Source organism: Gavia stellata, chromosome 32 (genome assembly GCF_030936135.1).
Source record: "Gavia stellata isolate bGavSte3 chromosome 32, bGavSte3.hap2, whole genome shotgun sequence".
NCBI lineage: Eukaryota > Metazoa > Chordata > Aves > Gaviiformes > Gaviidae > Gavia > Gavia stellata.
In genome coordinates, this window is record NC_082625.1 from 3,985,973 (window position 1) to 4,007,162 (window position 21,190).

General features: G+C 57.4%; 2 protein-coding genes and 1 non-coding gene across 4 annotated transcripts; all 3 read left to right on the forward strand.

Moving 5' to 3' along the window:
• Nucleotides 1-542: 542 nt before the first annotated feature.
• Nucleotides 543-9,878, forward strand: EEF2 (eukaryotic translation elongation factor 2). Its single transcript, XM_059831604.1, has 15 exons — nucleotides 543-623; nucleotides 1,421-1,635; nucleotides 2,331-2,512; nucleotides 2,596-2,807; nucleotides 3,612-3,790; nucleotides 4,177-4,282; nucleotides 4,603-4,716; nucleotides 4,917-5,055; nucleotides 5,480-5,675; nucleotides 5,876-6,134; nucleotides 6,462-6,569; nucleotides 6,676-7,029; nucleotides 7,985-8,167; nucleotides 8,254-8,386; nucleotides 9,264-9,878. Exons 1-15 carry the CDS (start codon nucleotides 621-623, stop codon nucleotides 9,455-9,457), a joined length of 2,577 nt encoding a protein of 858 aa, XP_059687587.1. The 5' UTR covers nucleotides 543-620; the 3' UTR covers nucleotides 9,458-9,878.
• Nucleotides 4,341-4,409, forward strand: LOC132319947 (small nucleolar RNA SNORD37). The gene has a single exon (XR_009484550.1). It is a non-coding gene; the product is annotated as a small nucleolar RNA SNORD37 (small nucleolar RNA).
• Nucleotides 9,879-11,027: 1,149 nt separating the features above from the next.
• Nucleotides 11,028-15,895, forward strand: DAPK3 (death associated protein kinase 3). 2 transcript variants are annotated; one of them, XM_059831670.1, is made up of 8 exons: nucleotides 11,028-11,253; nucleotides 12,914-13,274; nucleotides 13,483-13,612; nucleotides 13,793-13,841; nucleotides 13,999-14,025; nucleotides 14,126-14,278; nucleotides 14,915-14,967; nucleotides 15,215-15,895. In XM_059831670.1, the coding sequence occupies exons 1-8, from the start codon at nucleotides 11,192-11,194 to the stop codon at nucleotides 15,724-15,726; spliced, it is 1,347 nt and encodes a 448-aa protein (XP_059687653.1). In that variant the 5' UTR covers nucleotides 11,028-11,191; the 3' UTR covers nucleotides 15,727-15,895. The 2 variants fall into 2 exon arrangements, with proteins under 2 accessions (XP_059687653.1, XP_059687652.1); XM_059831669.1 differs by having other exon boundaries at nucleotides 14,915-14,960; nucleotides 15,184-15,895.
• The last annotated feature ends 5,295 nt before the right edge of the window (nucleotides 15,896-21,190 follow it).

The window sequence follows — 21,190 nt, forward strand, 5'->3', positions numbered from 1 at the left end:
CGGGGAGGGGCCGGGCCCAACGGTGGCGGGTGCTGGTGCCTGGGCTGACACCGGGCTCTGCCCTACCGCCTCCTTCTGAGAGCTGAGACCCCGGGCTCGCCTGCCGCTGTGGTGGGGCCGGCGGCGGGGGCCCTCGCCACTCCGACAGCGGCGCCACCGCCGCCCCGGGGATCACCGCCCGCAGTGGCCGTACCGACTCCGGTCCCCCGGGCCGGTTCCCACCCGAGTTACCGGCAGGGGGTGGGGAGGACTTTCCCCCCGCTGCAGCCCGGGTAACGCCATGGCAGGGCAGGGCGGGGCGGGGCGGGAGCTGCCGGTCCCGCTCCCCCGCAGGCCCCGGTGCAGCCCCGGTGAGCGGCCACGTGGTCCCGCCCCGGCGGAACAGCCCTCCCAACCATAGAGCCTGCCGGCCGCTGCGGGCCAGAGAGGCGCGGCTACGCATGCGCCTTGGGTGCCGGGTGCGCATGTTCCGCCCCCCGGCCGGCGCCGTCGTATAAGAAGGGGGCGGTTGACGTCAGCGTTCTCTTCCGCCCGCTCTGCGCTCGCCAGCGAGACAGGGCTGTCGCCGCCGCCATTGCTGTAACCCCCCCGCCCCGGAGAATCCACCGCCATCCGCCACCATGGTGAGGCCCCGCGTCCTGCCGCCGCCCCGGGGGGCCGAGGGGGCATCGTGCTCGCTGCGGTGGTGGGGATGGTTACCCCGGGAGGGCCCGCGGGCCTGCGGCGGTGGCAGCGGCCTGTCGTGCCGGGCTGGGTCGCTGCTGAGGGGAGAGGGGTGGGGCTGGAAAGCGTGCCCGGGGGGAGGGGACTGTCCCCGGGGAGACTCGGGGCCCTTGCACGGCGGGTGGGGCTCGGTGGCTCTGGGGGTCTGTGCCAGCCCCCGGAGGGCCCTCCTCTCCCGCTGCCGTGGTGGTGGGGCCCGGTGGTGCTACGTCTGCCCTGCGGGGAGGGGGAGCGGCGGCGGTGATGTGGCACCGGGGCGGTGTTGACGCCGGGGACGGGCCTTTGCGGTGGCCAGTGGCTGCCTTATGTAACGCTGCGGCCCGGGTGGGGGCAAGCATACCGGCGCAGCGGCCTGTCACCCGCCCGCCGCGGAGCAGCGACTGAACGAGGGTTCTGTTTTAGTGGGGGTTTGCTTCAAGGAATTGTTGACGTTGCTGCCGTTTGCAGAACGCTGAGCCAGAGAGCGAGGGCACCGGGTGCTTGTGCTGCAGGCCCAGGCCCTGCTGCTTCTAATGCCTGTGTCTGCAGTGCCCTTGCTGTGGGTTGTCTTATAACATGGGCTGCACAGGCAGAATTGATGTCGGTGTGACTAAGCATGGCAATGTCAGGTATTTGTGGTGTTGGTTGGGCTTCCTAGAATTGCCAAAGCTGTTTCTACATACCCTGTGTTTTCCGCCCCCTTCTCTCATTCTTCAAGGTGAACTTCACAGTAGACCAGATACGGGCCATCATGGACAAAAAGGCCAACATCAGAAACATGTCTGTGATTGCCCACGTTGATCACGGCAAATCAACCTTGACTGATTCTCTGGTATGCAAAGCTGGTATCATTGCCTCTGCCCGTGCGGGGGAGACCCGTTTCACTGACACAAGGAAGGATGAGCAGGAACGGTGCATCACCATCAAATCAACGTGAGTTCCCTCCCTTCAGGCACCTCGGTGTTCCTGCTGCGTGGTCTGAGCTCAGGGGGGCTTTGAGTCCTCCACTGTTTCAATCATGAGATGAAAGAAGACGGCATCAGGCTTTCTCTAGTCTAGTGCAGAAGCTCATCTCTCGCTTGTGAGGATTGCTTAAATGAAAGAGCAAGTATTGATTGGCTTGGGGTGAATCACAGAGCACTGCCTTGGTGGCCACTGAGAAATAGATGTGCAGCATGAGCTTCAGCCTTCCATTTTAGCACTGGGGCTGTTGGATGTGGCTGATGTCAGCTGGAGTCCTGCGGATGCGGTGTGGAGACTGTCTTGGGAGCATCTCTGGTGATGTACCTGGCGGCTGTGTCACCATGGGTGCTTTGAGGACCCTAAGTGGCAGGAAAAGGGATCAAAAAGGAGATTGGGCCTAGTAGAAAAAGCTGGAAGAAATGGAACCCTCTTTGGGCACTTTAAGTGGCATGGAGTGAAGAAGAGGTTATGCTTTCAGGAGAGCGTAGGAAGGGAAGATCTTAGCCTGTGTGCCTGGTTATCCCCCACTCTGGCCTCTCAGGAATACACTTCAGGAAATCTTTAAGCCCAGGCGCAGCTGTCTGTGTGGGATAAAAGGCTGTTTCTAAGCACTGGGGAGGGGTAATGTGTAGATAATAATTTTAATAGTTTTTCCTTTTTTTCAGAGCTATTTCCCTATTTTATGAGCTTTCTGAAAATGATTTGGCCTTCATCAAGCAGAGCAAGGATGGTTCTGGTTTCTTGATCAACCTGATTGATTCTCCTGGGCACGTGGACTTCTCTTCAGAGGTCACTGCTGCTCTTCGTGTCACTGATGGTGCTCTGGTTGTTGTAGACTGTGTCTCTGGTAAGGTCTTCTGCAGCCATATGCAACTGGAGTGTATGTTGGGCAAGTTTGAAGATGGTAACTAATCCCCCTGTGTTTGGCAGGCGTGTGTGTGCAGACAGAGACTGTGCTGCGTCAGGCCATTGCCGAGAGGATCAAGCCTGTACTGATGATGAACAAAATGGACCGAGCGCTGCTGGAGCTGCAGCTGGAGCCAGAAGAGCTGTACCAGACCTTCCAGCGCATAGTGGAAAATGTGAACGTCATTATCTCCACGTATGGAGAAGGAGAAAGTGGCCCCATGGGAAATATCATGGTAAGTGGAAGGCTGCGAATGCTGCGTTCAAAATAATCTCCTTTCATGAGAAGGAGCAGTTGTGGCTCTTTCCTGTCTTAAGTGGAGCAGTGAGAGTAGAATAACGAAGCTGCCCCTACTACTCAGGCTTGCACTGGTTTGGAGCTCTCGCTAGCTTTTCTCTGAAATCCTGTTAGTTCAAGGCTTGAGCAAATAAAGACTATAAATACAAGAAAGTGTTGTCTCTGTTTACCAAGGATGCCCTTGTTTTGTAGGACACCTTCTTGCCCACGTCACATCTGTGATGCTGGGTGATGTAAGATCCTAGGCTCCTACGCAGCGTCCCTCCCCCAGCTGTCTTCTGAAATGGAAGGCCGGTGGGTGTTTACCAGCCCCTGCGCTCTGAGCACTGCTCCCCGCTGGGTTCCTGGGCAGCGAGCAGGGCTGTCGGCTCTGAGGAAAAAGCTTGCGCTTTGTTCCCCCTGAGTGCTCTCCTGCATGCTGCAGATTTTCATGTATTGTTGATACTCCCCGTGAAGGACAGGAATCTTACCCGCACACAAATCTGTGCAGCTGCTGAGCTGTCTTGAGTACATAGTTTGTGGAAGTGAAGAAAAACCGATCTAGTTATGCGGTACAAAGCTAAAATGGCCAGGCTGTCCCTGGACCTTGGAGATGGCCGCTGTCACACCTGCTCAAGAGTCCTGTAGAAGCTCCATCTTCAAATTCTTCTTGTGCTTGAGTGTTGTTTGGGATGGAATAGGCTGACTGCTGTAACGCTTTGTGGCTGTTCCTCTCTAACCCAGCTCTCCTCTTCCCTTTCAGATTGATCCAGTGCTTGGTACCGTCGGCTTTGGTTCTGGCCTGCATGGCTGGGCTTTCACTCTGAAACAGTTTGCTGAAATGTATGTTGCAAAGTTTGCTGCCAAGGGTGATGCCCAGCTGAATCCATCTGAGCGTGCCAAGAAAGTAGAAGACATGATGAAGAAGTTGTGGGGAGACAGGTGAGGAGTTGGGCTGTTGATTTTAATTCCAGATCAGCTCTGTGTGGCTGCAGCCTGACACTGTGGAAGATGGGTCAGGAGGGACGATGTGGTCGTGCCTGCTTACGGCCTCGTCTCAGTGACTTGATGCATGTGCTAGCAAAAGAACTGTTTCTTGTAAAATCTTTGCAGACTAGGAAACACACAGATAAATGGGAGGGGATGGTGAGTTGGCAGTGTGAGTTAAATGCATTTTGGTGAGCTCTGAAAACCTGAGAGTGGTGGGGGAAGGTATGAAGATAGCTCTTACTCAGCAGCTTTTTCCTCTGGCCTGAGCAAGCACAACAAGCCATGCTTCTGCAGCTAAACTGAGCGTTGATACTTGTCTGACTTGATTCTTTCTCTAGGTATTTTGATCCTGCTACTGGCAAGTTCAGCAAATCTGCTACCAGCCCTGATGGAAAGAAACTGCCCAGGACCTTCTGCCAGCTCATCCTTGACCCCATCTTCAAGGTGAATTCCTTAGTGTTCAGCCCTTGCTGGTGCCTTATGCTCTCTGGTTCAGTTACAGTGCGTGATGATGGAAAATTTCTTCACTTTGACCTGACTTGTCTGATTGAAGAAATTTAAGTATCTGACACAAGCCTAGTTCGTTACTTTGTGCGGGCAGGGAAGCTGGTAGTAGATATTGCGCAGGCAAGTATGTGTTTGAGCCTCCAAATGGATTCAGCTGGGTGATGAGCAAGAACAGAGATTCTCTTTAGAGACATTTGTGCTGCGTCTGCTTCAAACTGGGTCACCGGTGACGTTCGTAACTGCTGCTGTTGTTCCAGGTTTTTGATGCAATCATGAACTTCAAGAAAGAGGAGGCGGCTAAACTGATTGAGAAACTGGACATCAAGCTTGACAGTGAAGATAAGGACAAGGAGGGCAAACCCCTGCTGAAGGTGAGATTGGTCTGAAGTGTCTGTGGGGAGGAGACACGAGTAGTTGTGCTGCTCCGACTATGTCAGCTTACGAAGCAGCTACAAACCCTGCTTGGGTGGGAAGGTGCTGTTGGCAGCTTGGAGGTTGGGGAAGCAAGGGAAGGTTGCCTCCCAGGTTGTGAACAGTCTGCCTGGGTCTTACTCCTCTGATCTCTGCTCAGGCCGTGATGAGGCGGTGGCTGCCTGCCGGAGATGCCCTGCTGCAGATGATCACCATTCACCTGCCTTCTCCTGTCACAGCCCAGAAGTACCGCTGTGAGCTGCTCTACGAGGGACCCCCTGATGATGAGGCTGCCATAGGTATGATGAGCCGCTGCTTTGCTGCCAGGCATCTCTTCACAAAAGTGCTCCAGCATGCCTGTAGCCATCTTGTTCTCCAAGTACACAGCGTGGTAGCTACCGTAATTCTTGAGTCTGTAGCTTTTCTAGTATGGATCAAACAAGCTTACGAGCTTTGCTCCTGAGCTAGTTAAGTAACTGGAGAGTAGCCAGGGTATATGCCAAAGGCTCAGTCTGAGCCTGTGTTTGTTTAAAACATCTCTTGGCGATGTGGTCTTTCTTTCTGGTTGGGCTGGCCAGCTGTCTGGACAGAAGTCGACAGGCTGGGACAATAGTGGGTACAGGTCTCGTGTTGGGATTTGGGGAGGGAGGGACGGGGACAGGGCACGTATACCAAATGCTAGAAGTGGTACTGAACTAAGCTGATCTCTCCCCTTCCTCCCAGGTATTAAGAACTGTGACCCCAAAGGCCCCCTCATGATGTACATCTCTAAAATGGTGCCAACCTCTGACAAGGGACGTTTCTACGCATTTGGACGTGTCTTCTCTGGTCTCGTCTCAACTGGCTTGAAAGTCAGAATCATGGGACCAAACTACACACCTGGCAAGAAGGAGGATCTGTACCTGAAGCCAATTCAAAGGTCAGTCCTGGCTGGGTGGAGTGTGCTCAGAGCTGTGGTTAGGATTTGTGGTTCTAGAACTGTCTTGGGTCTCTTTTCATCTCTGAGGCCACGCAAGACACTTGACCGTGGACTTCAAGTCTGCTGCCGCAACTCCAGGATACTGCTTGGTGGGACCTCCTCCCTTCAGACTTTATTAAAACAACTTTCTCTTTTGCCAGGACCATTCTCATGATGGGCCGCTACGTCGAACCCATCGAGGACGTGCCTTGTGGAAACATTGTTGGTCTGGTTGGTGTTGACCAGTTCCTTGTGAAGACTGGAACCATCACCACCTTTGAGCACGCTCACAACATGAGAGTCATGAAGTTCAGCGTCAGCCCCGTTGTGCGTGTGGCTGTGGAAGCCAAGAACCCAGCGGACCTGCCCAAGCTGGTGGAGGGACTGAAGCGTCTTGCCAAGTCTGACCCTATGGTGCAGGTGAATGTCTGAAACGGTTTCGGGGACAGGAGAAATCCTGGTGCTGCTGGCACAGGAGGCTTCTGCCTCTAATCGTGGTTGTGCTGGGGGTGCTGGCAGAGAAGTCTTGAGCTGAGCATTGGTCCTAGCCCTACCAGAGTGGGAAGGAATACTGCATTTCACCTTGGGGTTGGTGCTGACTCATCCCCAGATCAGTGGAAAGAGCATCTAAAAGTAGCTCTGTGAGTCAAAACCAAAAATCTGAGACAGTCACTAGTATTTTATGTGTGAGAGCTTTTGTTGCATTGCCGTCGAAAGCCTCACCTGCTGCATAAATGGTCTTTTCAGTGCATCATTGAGGAGTCTGGGGAGCACATCATCGCTGGTGCAGGGGAGCTGCACTTGGAGATCTGCCTGAAGGATCTGGAAGAGGACCACGCGTGCATCCCTATTAAGGTAGAGGGGCTGCGGCAGCTGAGCTGTTGGTGAGCTCTGAGCAGGTATTTGGTGAGCTGTGGTTTGGTTGGTGGCTCACTGCTCTTCCTGCTCTTTGTCACTGCAGAAATCGGATCCTGTTGTGTCCTACCGTGAGACGGTCAGCGAGGAGTCCAACGTGATGTGCCTTTCCAAGTCCCCCAACAAACACAACAGGCTGTACATGAAGGCCCGGCCCTTCCCAGATGGCTTGGCTGAAGACATCGACAAGGGTGAGGTCTCTGCTCGTCAGGAGCTGAAGCAACGAGCTCGTTATCTGGCTGAGAAGTACGAGTGGGATGTCACCGAAGCCAGGAAAATCTGGTGCTTTGGTCCCGACGGCACCGGCCCCAACATCCTGACCGACATCACCAAGGGAGTGCAGTACCTGAATGAGATCAAGGACAGTGTGGTGGCCGGCTTCCAGTGGGCGACGAAGGAGGTAGGGGCAGTGCCTGGCTCTGGTCGCGGCAGGGCTGGGATCGCTCTGGCAGTGTGCGGCATCATAAATGGCTACTGCATGTCTTTTCAAAGAAATTTTGGAAAGACTGTCACATACAGTGCGATGTATTTATAATTCAGAAGTATCTTTTAGGATAAATGAAACTCGCTGACAGCTGCAGTGAAGGTGTCATAGCGGTTTAGACGACAAAACACACTGCATCAGGACAAAAAGCCTTCTCCCACAAGTGCGGAGAAATTCATCGTGGCAGCATGTACTTAAAATTTTAAAAAGCTTTTCAGAGAGCAAAGTGCAACAGCAGGGACAGAAACTATTAAGATAAATAACACAACTGGTGTCAAAAGAAAATGAAAGGTACTCCGAGAGCCTCAGCAAAGATTTGGCGTTGTTTACAAATTACTTTTTCGGGACTAGACAGGAGATTACTCCAAAATAGCAAGTTGACAGGTAGACTGAGAACAGCAGCAGGAGAGGGTTTTTTGCCTGTTTACTTTTTTTTAAGTTAGTCTCAGTCAGAAGGAGGAGATACTGTGCCAACAGGGTTTTTCTTTTTTGTCCCAGTAATGTGGAAAAACTGCTTTTCCTGGCCAAATACTTGGGTTGCAGCAGCATAAATGTGTGTCAGCGCTTCTGCTGACCTGGACCTTGGAGCTGTTGCATGAAGATACTGGTAAAAATGGTTTCAGTGCCTGAAGCCACCTCTGAGGAGCTGCAGTGGGGACGCGGAGGCAGGAGTAGCTGGTTCTTGGGTCCTAGGCCAGGAAAATGACTTGTTGAATGGCTCCTTGGGGGCTCCAAGTGGGCTCTTGTGCCTCCTGCTCTAGGACCCGCTTCCAAGGAATGCCCTTAAGCTGAGGGACCGGAACCTTCTGGTAGGGAACACCAGCTGTCCCCCGACAGTGTTGGCTGACCACCCCCTGCTCTGCTTTTCCAGGGGGTCCTGTGTGAGGAGAACATGCGTGCCGTGCGTTTCGATGTGCACGACGTCACCCTGCACGCCGATGCCATCCACCGCGGAGGCGGGCAGATCATTCCCACTGCCAGGCGATGCCTGTACGCCTGCGTGCTCACCGCTCAGCCCAGGCTCATGGAGCCCATCTACCTTGTGGAAATCCAGGTGAGGAACCTCTGCTTGGCCCAGAAGATCCTGGGCGAAGAAAATGCGAGCGGGCGGTTTGCGGTCCTGACACCTCTCTCTTGCAGTGCCCGGAGCAGGTGGTGGGTGGCATCTACGGTGTGCTGAACAGGAAGCGTGGCCACGTGTTTGAGGAGACCCAGGTGGCCGGCACCCCCATGTTCGTGGTCAAGGCCTACCTGCCTGTCAACGAGTCCTTTGGTGAGTGTGTGGGTCCTGGGCGCGCGGCCCCCAGCCCTGGGAAGGAAGGAGGTCTTTGCGTCCGGCTGTCCGATGGCAACGCTTGGAGAACTGTAGAATCATTTTGGTTGGAAAGGACCCTTGAGGTCATGGAGTCCCACTGTAACCCTAACACTGCCAAGGCCGCCACTAAACCGTGTCCCAAGCGCCACATCTACGCATCTTTTTAAACCTGTTCCAATGCTCGACAACCCTTTTGGTGAAGAAATATTTCCTAATACCCAATCTAAACCTCCCTTGGCGCAACTTGAGGCCCTTTCCTCGTCCTGTTGCTTGTTACGTGAGAAGAGACTGACATCACAGGATGGTTTGGGTGGGAAGGGACCGTTAAAGGTCATCTCGTCCAACCCCCTGCCATGAGCAGGGACGTCTTCAACTGGAGCAGGTTGCTCAGAGCCCCGTCCAACCTGACCTCGAATATTTCCAGGGATGGGGCATCTCCCACCTCTCTGGGCAACCTGTGCCAGCGCCTCACCACCCTCAGCGTAAAGAATTTCTTCCTTTTATCCAGTCTGAATCTCCCCTCTTCAGGTTTAAAACCATTTCCCCTTGGCCTAGCGCTATGGGCCCTACTAAAGGCTGTCCTTGTCTTAGAAGCCCCCTTGAAGTATTGAGAGGCCACAGTGAGGTCTCCCCGCAGCCATCTCTCCAAGCCCCACTCCCGGCCGTTCCTCGTGGCAGAGGTCCCCTGTGGTTGGCATCTCCGTAGGCTTTGGGTCCCTTTGCTCTAGACGTGCCGGCGGTGACCTGGAGTGCCGGTTCTGCTGGAGGTGACGCCGAACTTTGTCTGTATCCCTTCCACCTCACACCCCCCCCTTCCCTCTCTTCTCCCTCACAGGTTTCACGGCGGATTTGAGGTCCAACACGGGGGGCCAGGCTTTCCCCCAGTGCGTCTTCGACCACTGGCAGATCCTGCCCGGGGATCCCTTCGACAGCGCCAGCCGTCCCTGCCAGGTGGTGGCTGAGACCCGCAAACGCAAAGGGCTGAAGGAAGGCATCCCTGCCCTCGACAACTTCCTTGACAAACTCTAATTAAACTCGCTGGACTCCGGGGAGGGGGGGAGTGAAAAAATTAATTAATTAGCCCGTGCGAAGGGGTAGACGCCCGTGACCACCGTCTCTTTGCATTGTTAATTGGTTTCATAGCGATTTGAGACTAAATGAGGAAGAAAAAAAAAAAAGCCTTATAGGTTTCTGTGTTGCACATGACTCATCTTTGCCATTGTAACTAAACCATTTCCACTAGATTTGCCCAATTCTGTATTTATTTGACTCAAAGCGTTTCTGCAGAAGGTTGGGGGAGGGACAGGTGCTCCTTCGTTTCTCCCAAAACGGGGTAAATCGATGCAAAATGAGGAAGGGGAGGGGATGCCCGTCTGCAGTGTGACTGTCCGTCGTGACCATCGCCGCCTGTATTAGTGCCACTGGAATTAATAAAATTGGATAATGGTGATTCCATGTGCTTCGGGTACTTTCCCAGGCAGAAATGGGGCGCCCTCTTCCGGGCGGGAGGACCGGGTGGAGAAACAGTGCTGCGGGTGGGAGGGGCAGCACCGGGGTGCTCACCCTTTGCTCCGCCCCTCTCCACGCGGCGCCCCGCCCCGCCGGTAGGCGCGGGGGGCGGAGCCAGGGGTGGGCGGAGCCGGGAGCAGTGCTGGAATGCGGCGGCGGCGACGCGGGCGGCGGCGGCCCAGGTGGGGCCGGGGGGGGACTGAGGGGGCTGTGGGGCTGGGAGGGGGTTTGGGGGGCTCTGGGGGCGGGAGAGGGGCGGTGGCTTGAATTTGGGGGGGTTAAGAGGTGGGTGGGGCTGTGAGGGGTGGGGGGGCTGCGGGTTTGCGGCCTGTGGGGCAGGGAGGGGCCTGTGGGTGTGGGGGCTGTGGGGCAGGGAGGGCCAGTGGGGCATCGGGGTGTGGGGGCAATGGGGCAAGGAGGGGCTCTGGGTTTGAGGCCTATGGGGCAGGAAGGGAGCTGTGGGGCATCGGGATGGGGGGGCTGTGGGGCCTATAGGGCAAGGAGGGGCAGTGGGGGATCGGGGTGGGGGAACTGTGGGGGCTGTGGGGCAGGGAGGGGCTCTGGGTTTGCGGCCGGTGGGGCAGGGAGGGGCAGTGGGGGATCGGGATGGGGGGGCTGTGGGTGTGGGGCCTATAGGGCAAGGAGGGGCAGTGGGGGATCGGGATGGGGGGGCTGTGGGTGTGGGGGCTGTGGGGCAGGGAGGGGCAGTGGGGGCTGGGGCGATGCTGGCTGTGGGCAGGGCGGGGGCAGTGGGGTGCTGCTGACCAGGTTGGGGGGTCCCTCCGCCACAGCCGGGTGTCGCTGGCTGCGGTGATGGGGGGGTTTGCGATTGAGGATGGGGGCCGGGGCGGCCATGGGGCCCACGCAGCCACCGCCCCTATTCCCTCCTCTCTCCCTTCAGGGCATCTCTGCTGGGGCCAGGGTGGGCAGGGGGTTCCCATGGGCCTTGAGGTGTGATGAGACGAGGGGGGGCCCCAGGACTAATCTGCGGCTCGGCCCCACTGCCCCACAGTGCAGCATGGCATGGGGCTGCGCTGCTTCGGGGCTCCCTGCCCTCTGCCCCCGCGGGGGACGGGGTCCCTGTGCCAGGTCCCGGCCCTGAGCTGCTGCAGTGGGTCCGTTGCTGGTGTCGGTGTGCGGCTCCCAGGGCATAAACCCCCTTTTTGGTGCCCCAGGTGCTGATCCCCGGCTGCTCCCCGCCGTCCTCCGCTTGCAGGGTCGGGGCGGCTTCAGCCCCACGAGGGCCCCGCAGCCATGTCCACCTTCCGGCAGGAGAGCGTGGAGGACTTCTACGAGATGGGGGAAGAGCTGGGCAGGTGAGTGACATCCCGCCGCGCCCAGGGGGGCTTCCGTGGCTGCACCCCCTGCCCGACTGCTGAGCCCGGAGCTTCACCTGGCTGCTGCCACCCTCATGGTGTCCCCGTGCCGGTGGCATCCCCTGTGCCCTCTCTGTGCTACCTGCCGGCGATAGGTCTGGGGGCCGGGGGCTGTGTTGAGAGCCAGGCACCTCTAGCAGCTATATATTTTTTAAAAAGGCAATAATTAACATTAAGCTCGGTCCTATATCTGGGCAGGCCTAGCAGAGCTCTGCCTGCAGAGCTCCTGTCCTGTCCGGGTTTGGCCAGGGCTGCCAGGCCGGTGCTGACAGCTTCCGGCCCTTCTCCATCGCTGCTGCCCGGCTCTGTGCCTGCGGGACAGATCTGGGGGTGAATCACTGCATGCAAATGGGATTTAATCATCTGGGATGCAAAGGCGGTGGCGGTGGGGGGGGTGTGGGCTGGGTTTGGATCCTCCAGCGCTGCCTTGGCCACGCCAGCCCTGTGCCGGCACCGCTGGGACTCGGGGTCTGCTGCAACCATGGCTGCCTGGGCATGGGGCACAGGGAAATAATTGTGCAGCGGAAACATTTTGAGTGGCTTTAGCGTTTTTTTTAAAAGGGGGGGAGCTTCCAGGGGCTTGCTCCAGGTCCCTTCGGGGCTGTGCTGTAGCTGCGGTCCGGTGTGAGCTGTGGGGACGGACGTGGTGCCTGGGGGCCGGATCCCACCTGGGCACGGCTGGTCCCTGCCCCAGGGGGGCTGTGGGTGGCCCCGGCCACGATCCAGGGATGTATAAAGGAGTGTTGGGTCTGGGCACACGCAGAGGCTGGTGACGGAGGCCAGTGACGGGGACCACACGTCACTGTGTGCCTGCGGGGATGGCCAATGGCCGGGGCAGCGGGGAGGGGAGGGAGCAGCCTGGGGACGTGGGCTGGATCCCGTCCTCAGGGGAAGGCGTTGGGGGGCCCTTGTGCGTCCTGGCAGAGGGGCCGCGGGGGGCTCAGCCGGGGCGGGGAGGGAGAAGAGTCGGGATCCTGCCGTAGCAGCGATGCCGGTGTTGGCAGGACCTGGCTCCTTGAAGCGCCTGTGGATGCCCAGAGCTCTGCCTCCCCCGGGCCCCCAACCACCACACACTTGAACTAAGCTGTCGCCTGCTGTTACTCTTATTTCAGGCATTCCCACCCCACCCCGACCTTCCCCATCAGAGCTTTATGGTCTCCTGAGATCGCTGGGCTCCAGGGTTTGCTCTTGGGAGCAGCCTGGGGGCTCCTGGCTGGAAACGGGGGCCGAGGGGCATCTCCCACCCCAGGCAGTCACAGCAGCACCTGAACAGCCTGGGGAGGGTCAGCAGCTGCCGCGTCCCTGGCAGGAATTCCCTTCCTCCATCCCGGGCAGCGCGGGGGTTTACACGCCTGCTCCAGTGGTGCCAGGGTGTGTAAACCCTGGGAGTGTTCTGGGAGCAGGCGGGCATCATCGGCTGCGTTTGGGAGGACCCCAATTCCTGACAGACCCCGGGGAAACCGTGCATCCTCCTGCGCAGCACAGTATCCCTGCACGCAGTGTCCCCCATCGTCGTGCCGGTGCTGACCCCGCTGCCAAGCACACGCCGGCATGTGCGATGCAGGAGCTCCTCTCTTCACTTCCTCCCCGCATCCCACAGCGGCCAGTTTGCCATTGTACGAAAATGCCGGGAGAGGAAAACGGGTCTGGAATACGCAGCCAAATTCATCAAGAAGCGTCGGCTGTCATCCAGCCGTCGGGGTGTGAGCCGGGAGGAGATTGAGAGGGAGGTGGACATCCTGCGGGAGATCCAGCACCCCAACATCATCACGCTGCACGACATCTTCGAGAACAAGACGGACGTGGTGCTGATCCTGGAGCTGGTCTCGGGCGGCGAGCTCTTTGATTTCCTGGCTGAGAAGGAGTCCCTGACGGAGGAGGAGGCCACCCAGTTCCTCAAGCAGATCCTGGACGGCGTGCACTACCTCCACTCCAAGCGCATTGCCCACTTTGACCTGAAGGTGAGGTCTGGGAGGTGCAAACGCCCCGTGCTCGGCAGCTGGGGAGTGGGGATGAGCATCCAGGTTCCTGCGGAGCAGTGGGGCTGGCTCTGGGGTCTCTCCCTACTTGAGGTGTGTGTCCTCTCCTCCGGGGAGAGGAGCCCAGGGCGGCACAAGGCTTCCGTGGGCGAGCATGTGGGGGTAAACGCCGGCTCCTCTCCCCCTGCAGCCGGAGAACATCATGCTGCTGGACAAGAACGTGCCAAACCCTCGTATCAAACTCATCGACTTCGGGATTGCCCACAAGATTGAGGCCGGGAATGAATTCAAGAATATATTTGGGACCCCGGAGTTTGTAGGTGAGACCTGGCTGACGGTGTGGCTGTGGGGCTCCTCTGGGCTCTGAAAGCTTTGGCTTAATCCCCGCGAGACGCCCAAAGCCCTGGTGCAGCAGGTTGGGCAGCTGCTGGGATGTGTCCATGGGGACAGACTTCTTTCCCCCAAAATAAACCTGTTTTCTCCCCTCTTTCCTTCTAAAGCCCCAGAAATTGTGAACTACGAACCCCTGGGGCTGGAGGCTGACATGTGGTGAGTGATTCCCCTCCCGAGGACCTTCCAGTGGCACCAGCGGCCGGTCCCCAGGACCAGGCTTGTGCCGGTGTATCTCCCCTCTTGCTGAAAGCACAGGGAGAGGGGACCGACGGCGCTCTGCGGGGCTTCAGCCTCGTCTTCCTCTCTCTTCCAGGAGCATTGGAGTCATCACTTACATCCTGTGAGTATAAGGGGAGTCTGGGGGAGACGGGCGCTGCAGGGCGAGTCCCCCTCCTCGGGCTGTTGCCTTTTTGGGGTGTCACAACCCGCTCTCGCTGCAGGCTGAGCGGAGCCTCCCCCTTCCTGGGGGAAACGAAGCAGGAGACCCTGACCAACATATCCGCCGTCAACTACGACTTCGACGAGGAGTATTTCAGCAACACCAGTGAGCTGGCCAAGGACTTCATCCGCCGCCTGCTCGTCAAGGACCCCAAGTGAGAGACGGGGAGCAGAGCTGGGGATTACCCTGGGAGAGGGGACGGTCCCTCCTGCCCCGACCCCCGGTGTACAGGCAGCTCCCACGTCTCCTGCCTGCGCTAGGCTTTAGCTCTGAGCCTGCCTGCTGCCAGCCCAGAGGCCTTTGCCCATCCCTGTTGTGCTGGTTGTTTATAAATCCCATTTATCCCCCCTTTTCCCTCCTGCTGCTTGTAGGATTTGGTGTTGCAAAACATCTTGAAACCAAAGTCTCTCCCCCATGTCAGGCATGGGGTGAATTCTGGGATCACCCTGAGGGTGCAGCAGCTCAGCTGAAAAGGAGGGAGCGGGGTTTGGAAGGGGTCAGGGGCTGACCAGAGAACGCAGGGCCCTGGGCTGGGGTGGGAGCAGTGGTGCTGTGCCTTGGTCAGGAGGTTCGTGCGGGCTCTTCTGCGTGTATTTGCTCTTGGGGGGCTGGCTGAGGGCACGGGAACTGGATGCGGCCCCTGTCTGGGGTGGCCCCTGAGTACGGCGAGTTTGTCTGGGCTCATCCGCGCCCCAAAGGCGATAGGATCTGAGCTGCTCTTCCAGGAGTTTAACTGGGACAGAGGCAGCAAGGTCTCTGCCCCTCGGTCACAGCCTTGCTGTTCTTGCAGGAAGCGGATGACCATCGCTCAAAGCCTGGAACACCCTTGGATTAAGGTGAGAAGTTAAAGAATCGGCACCTTTTGGGTGTCAGACCTCCACGAGGTCGAGGGCGGGTGTTGATGCACCGGCAGCTCTCCACTGCTCTTCCAGCCCCCAGTTGGGGCTGGTTTGGAGCCGCTGGTGGTCGCGCTGCCAGGGGACTGCGGGTGGGTGCCGAAGCTGTCCGGCTCCCGCTGTCCCGGCTGCGCCCGACGCCTACGGCCGTCCCTCTCCGCAGGTGATCAAGAGGAGGAACGTCCGCAATGAAGACAACTGCAAGAAGCCCGAGCGCCGCCGGCTGAAGACCACGCGCCTGAAGGAGTACACCATCAAGTCCCACTCCAGCATGCCGCCAAACAACACATACATCAACTTTGAGCGCTTCTCCAAGGTCATGGAGGAGGTGGCTGCAGCCGAGGAGAGCCTCCGAGAGCTGGAGAGGAACAAGAAGTCCTTCCAGGAGGACATCGAGGCCCTGCTGTCCATTTATGAGGAGAAGGAGACGTGGTACAAGGAAGAGAACGAGAGCATCAGCCAGGATCTCCGCCAGATCCGTCAGGAGCTGCAGAAGACAGAGGCCCTGAAGAAACAGGCGCAGGAGGAGACCAAGAGCGTGGTGCAGGTGGCCAACGGCCTCAAGAGGCGTTACCGAAAGCTGGAGAACCACTACGAGGCATTGGCCAAGCAGGTGGCTTCAGAGATGAAGTTTGTCCAGGAGCTGGTGTGGTCCATTGAGCGGGAGAAGCTGCAGAGCGGTGAGGGAGATGGCAGCATCCGCTAGCTCGGCCGGAGCCAGGGTCGGCTGCCCTCGGGCTGAGGTTGGGTCGTCCTTCCCGGATCCCCCCCGCTGACCCGCAGCGGCAGGCAGCGCCGAAGGGACCTCGGTGGCTCTGCCCCTTGCTCGCCCAAGGAGCCGGTCCACCGACAGCTTTCGGTAAATGTCCCCGGGCTCTGCTGGGCTCGCGGTGGCGTGCCGGGGGCTTGTGCCTGCCTGGAGACCCCCGCCTCAGGGGGCTTGAGTTGTGCTCACCTGGGTTTTGGCTTCCTGTGTGCGGCTCTTGCTTGGCTTGCCATCCGCATGCTCCTCATGCTCCCAGCCGCTCCCCCGCCTCGCTGCCACAGGGCTCGGGGACCAGTTCTCCCCTCCCCGTCCCACCCGGGGCCTGGGTCTCGGAGCTGCCGCAGCGCCCTGCCTGGCAGGGGGTCTTGGTGGGGAGACCCCTCCTCTAAACCCTGTCAGCAGCTCAGTGTCTGCCACGCGCGAGCTATGACCGAGGACCAATTCCTGCGTGGCCCAACACGTGACCCCAGCAGTCCCCCATTCCCCCCGGGGCATCGCACCCCCCTGCCCCTTGCCCTTGGTCCCACCGGGCGCTCCCCCTTTTAACAAAATAAAGGTTTCCGTGCACCGGGGCGGCCGCCTTGGCTCCTGCCGTGGGAGGACAAGTGGTGGGAAGGGGACAAGGACATGCCGGGGGGTGACAGCTCCTCTGCTGTGCCCCCAAATGGTGTTTGAGCTCCCATCCCAGAGGGATTTCCTTCATTTGAGAGAGGAAAGTCTTATTTTTTGCCTTGTCAGCCCCAACGCTGGCAGGTGACCTCCCTGCAGGCTTGGAGGGGGCTCTGGGGCTGGGTTGCAGGATGCTCCCGAGCTGGGGGAGCCCCCAGCCCCTCTTGCCTCAGATCCCGGGGGAGGTCTGGGGGGCTCAGGGAATGTTGACGGATGGTCCTGGGAATTGGAGAAGGTCTGTGGGGTTTGGGGAGGTCCATGGGGCTTGGTCGGGGAAGGACCTTGGGTGCGGGGCGGGTCCCAGGGTTTCTGTGGGGTCCCTACCTGTTTCCCCAGGGGTCCCCCTTTTGCAGGGGACCGACCAGATCCCATTTTGCATGGGAGGAGAGTGGATAAGGAATTGGCCCCAATATTATCGGGGCCCAGAAGGGCTGCTGGGCTCTGGCATCACCAGGAGATGCGCTGGCGAGCACAGGAGAGCAGCTGGTGGCCAGGGCTGGGGGGCCAGCATGGGCTGGACCCCCTCCCCTCTCCCCATGCCTCCTGGGGACAGGGGGATGACATTCCAAACCACCACTTTCCGCAGAGCATGCACAAGAGCCCGGGGCCAGGTTTCTGCCGGGAGCACCGAGGGGTTTCCGGCTGCCCACAGCCCTGTGGTGATGGAGCCAAGATGAATTTGATCTGGGGGAATCACCGGCCAAATCCCAGTGGATGGCAGGCGTCCCTCTGGCTCGCCAGCACCCACGGCGGGGGGGGTGGCGGTGGGTTTTCCTCCGGCTGAGCTCCGAGCCGAGGGGATTTGCTCAATTTAGGCTGTCACTCCAGTGTCCCACCCCCAGCTCCCCGGGTGTCTGGGGTGGCGGCAAGACGGGCACAGCCTGGGTGGAGGGGACGTGCCGTGTGCCCCCGTCCACGCCAGCCGTTGGGCAGCCCCGCGTGCCGGCCGCTGCCTGCTGACGTCCCACGGGGTGTAGGTTACATCCCAACCCGCGGGGCACGCGGGCCCGGGGATAATTTTAGTCTGTCCCATTTTTCCAGGCCAAGGTGCTTGGCATCCAAGGGTGACGGCGTGACAGCTCAGCTGGCGGCAGTGTCCCGGGGTCTGTGCCGCGGTCCCAGCGTGCTGGAGGGGGGGTCCGGCTGTGGTGGCGACGCCGGAGCCTGGCCAGGGGAGCTTGGGGCCATCGTCCTCCCCCCAGGCGCTGAGTCCTTGGGGCTGGGATTTGGGGTGCGGATTCAGCTGGTGTCCTGGGCATTTGGTCTGCTCTCACAGAGATGATTGGTCACCAGAGGTAGTGTGTGAAAGGATGTATGGAAATCCTATAGCAACAGTTGTTCCCGAGCTGTGCAAAGTTCACATAGTGCTAAGGCTTCCCAGATGCTCCTCATGCCACGGGTTTCTGTTTCATGCTCCCAAAAGGCTCTTGGAAGTCGCTGGCCATTCACCCTGGCCGGCGTGCCCGTCTCTTCCCCAGCTGCCCAGCAGGTACGCTGCTCCGGAGGGGGTGGTAGCAGATCTCATCCTGGTGGATGCACAAGATAACACCAAAATATTTTTTAAAAAGCAGAATTTGGGGTGGCTTCTGTTGCTGCTGCACTCAGGCGCAGGGTGACCTGCTTTAGAGGGTTTTAAATTGCAGAGTACTGGCATGAGTTCAGCAGGCTGCACGATGTACCACGTACAGCTGCAAAGAAGGGGGAAAATACCTACCGCTCACCATGGAGGAGGATTTACTGGGGAGAAAGTGTCCAGGAGATAAACGCTGTAGGAACTCAGCTAATACTAAACACCCTAGGAGCTAGGGTGGTGCTCAGAAACGGGGGGCTATGCTGGTCCCCAGGAGATTTCGGCGATGTGAGGTACTGGGACGTTCTGCCTCTTTTCCCTGCCTTGCAACCGGAGCTAACACCGCCCCGGGGCGTTTTATATTCTCTGGGGGCAGACAATATCAAAGCGCCTTTTTTAGGCTTCGATTTTTGCTTCCTAGAGGCTGGCTTGGAGCGAGCGCGATGTCTTTTCCCTTATATGTCTTTGTGAAAGCAAAATGGTTTTGCGCGGCTTATCAGGTGAGGGTTAAACCTCTCTGTTAACACGGGGGAAACCCTGATGGAAATAATATGCCAGATCCCGCTGGGGAGCTGGGACTGCTTTTTTTCTGCCAGCGAGCAGAGCTGCAGCTAATCTGCGGGAAACGCTCCATGTAACGATGTCAAATGGACTTACAAGGTATCGGTGACAAGTCGCAGCACACTGTCCCCGGCCCAGGCGTTCCTCGGCTTTGCCATTGACGAGCGCCTGGCTGTCTAACGGTGTAATTATAGTTTTGTGGGTCTCTCCAGGCACGCACGGGGTTGCACACAAGGAAATATGCCTTTTTATAGCTCGTGGAAGTGTGGGTGATGCTGTCAGTATTCGCGTCTCGTTTCTGGCTGCGGCATCCCCGTTCCGGCCAGACAATCGGAAAATAGCGGTGTAACACGAGGACAAGGTGGTGGATCTGACTTGCTGCTGGCTGCTTCACCAGGCTGTTTAAAACACCCCTTGAGACAGGCTTGATGGTTTTTTTGGGTGACTTCTTGCTAATCTGTGGCAGCTGCTTTTCTGGAGCAATGTTTCTAATTAAGGCATGCCCAAAAATCTCCTGAAGCGAGCTGCGCTGACACCACAGCCAAGTTATTTTAGCGCCCAAAAGATCACCACACTCATCCCACGTGAGAGGTTTTGTACTTTAACATGGTGAACCTTTTATGCGTGGTGCGCCGCATGTGCTTTAGTACATCAGGTTAATGGCACTTCCTATCTTTAGCCGGTGTATTTCGATAGCGGGTTGACAGATCTCACCACGCTCACCTATCTCACCGCAGTATTTAAGCTCAATTAGTTACCAGGCACGGAGCGGTGTGGAGAGTTTATTATTAGCTTGGAGCTAGCCACCGGCCAAGGACAACGCTGCAGCCAGGTCTTCATGGTGCGTGCAGAGCTACAGTGCTGGGCCCCACCATTTGAGAAGGATGTGAAGGTCCTCGAATGCCTCCAGAGGAGGGCAGCCCAGCTGGGGAAGGGCTGGAAGGCATGTCCTCCGAGGAGCGGCTGAGCACTCTGGGTTGGTCTCGTTTGGAGAAAAGGAGGCTGAGGGGCGACCTCGTTGCTCTCTGCAGCTTCCTGAGGAGGGGGTGCGGAGAGGGAGGTGCTGAGCTCTTCTCCCTGGGATCCAGGGACAGGACGCCTGGGAGTGGCTCAAAGCTGCGCCAGGGGAGGTTTAGACTGGACATTCGGAAGCGTTTCTTTACCGAGAGGGTGGTCAGACCCTGGAACAGACTTCCTTGAGAGGTGGTCGATGCCCCAAAGCCTGTCAGGGTTTAAGAGGCGTTTGGACAATGCCCTTAAGAACATGCTTTAGCTTTTGGTCAGCCCTGAAGTGGTCAGGCAGTTGGACGAGATGATCGTTGTAGGTCCTTTCCAGCTGAAATAGTCTAGTCTAGTCTATTCTACAGCCAGGACGAGCTGCTGTTGTCCCCGGCACACGCCAGTGCAGATGCTGCCCCAGGCACGGCTGGTGGCAGCACAGGCCCAGCCGAGTGGACAGGGCGAAGAGGAGATGACATTTTTCACCATTGCTTGGCTCCTGGGTGGAGGTTCTACCTAAAAGCCTGGCGAGGAATAGGAGTTGCACTGTTCATAAAAGAGGAAGTTCAGGCAGAACGTTGTTCTCAAAGAAAGTACATGATAAGCAGGAAAATAAAGGGCTACCACTCAGTTTTGCTTCAGGAACAATAGCCCCATTCCTTTCTCAAGCATGTTATGCTCCATGTTGTGACTTATTTCAATATTCCGATTTTGCTTGCCTAATCACTTCTTTTGTGCTATCTTGCTTGGAGTGGGAGGCTTTTTTTATCTCACTGTAATACTGAGAAAAAGCCTATCAAAAGAAAAATCAGTAAAACTATTACCACTGATGTTTTAGTTATAGTTTTGCTAGAAAGGGAGGATGTAGATGAGCAAGAAATTTGTGGACTTTCTACAAACTTACAAAAAGCATTTGAAAATGCAGAACCTCCTGTACCTACATTTTACAGAGCTGTAATGCACTATCCAGGGCTTTAACGCAGGATTTTGCCACAAGTATATAACCTCTTTGGGTGCAAGCTCCTCTGCAGGCACGTTTTGAAGGCAGATTAGGCAGGGGCACAGAGGGCAGCTCTCTATAGCACGGATTAACTCACAGAGAGTTAATGAAAAGTCTGCTGGTAAATACACTGCACATGTGCTCTCAGGATGTGTTTAAATGCTGTTTCAAACTGAAATTAGGATGGCGTTTTCAGTACTAATTCCTGAAGGTTCCTAAGGCAGCACAATTTTGATACAAGGCTGCTACTCCGATTTGCCTTCTGGATTTTAAATGCACAAATACAGCCATTTCCACCTCTTGAGGTGCACCTAGCTGGAGAATTCAGGACCAAATAACATTCCTGTTTGGATTGCAAAAGGCAGAAATCAAGGCTTCTGTCCAAACTTCTCACCTTGGGCCATAGCATCTTCACACGCTCAGTTGTTTTGAGTGTGAAGTGAGAAACACTGCAAAGCTGAGGCTGACATAAAACTGGTTTCATACCAGCGCTTTAAAGATATCTGAAGTACCGTTCACCTCATAATCGCCACTGAGAATCTCTCTCTGGCTGGGATGTCCAAGCTGGCCTTCCAGGCTGGTGTCATCACTTAAACCGAAGCAGC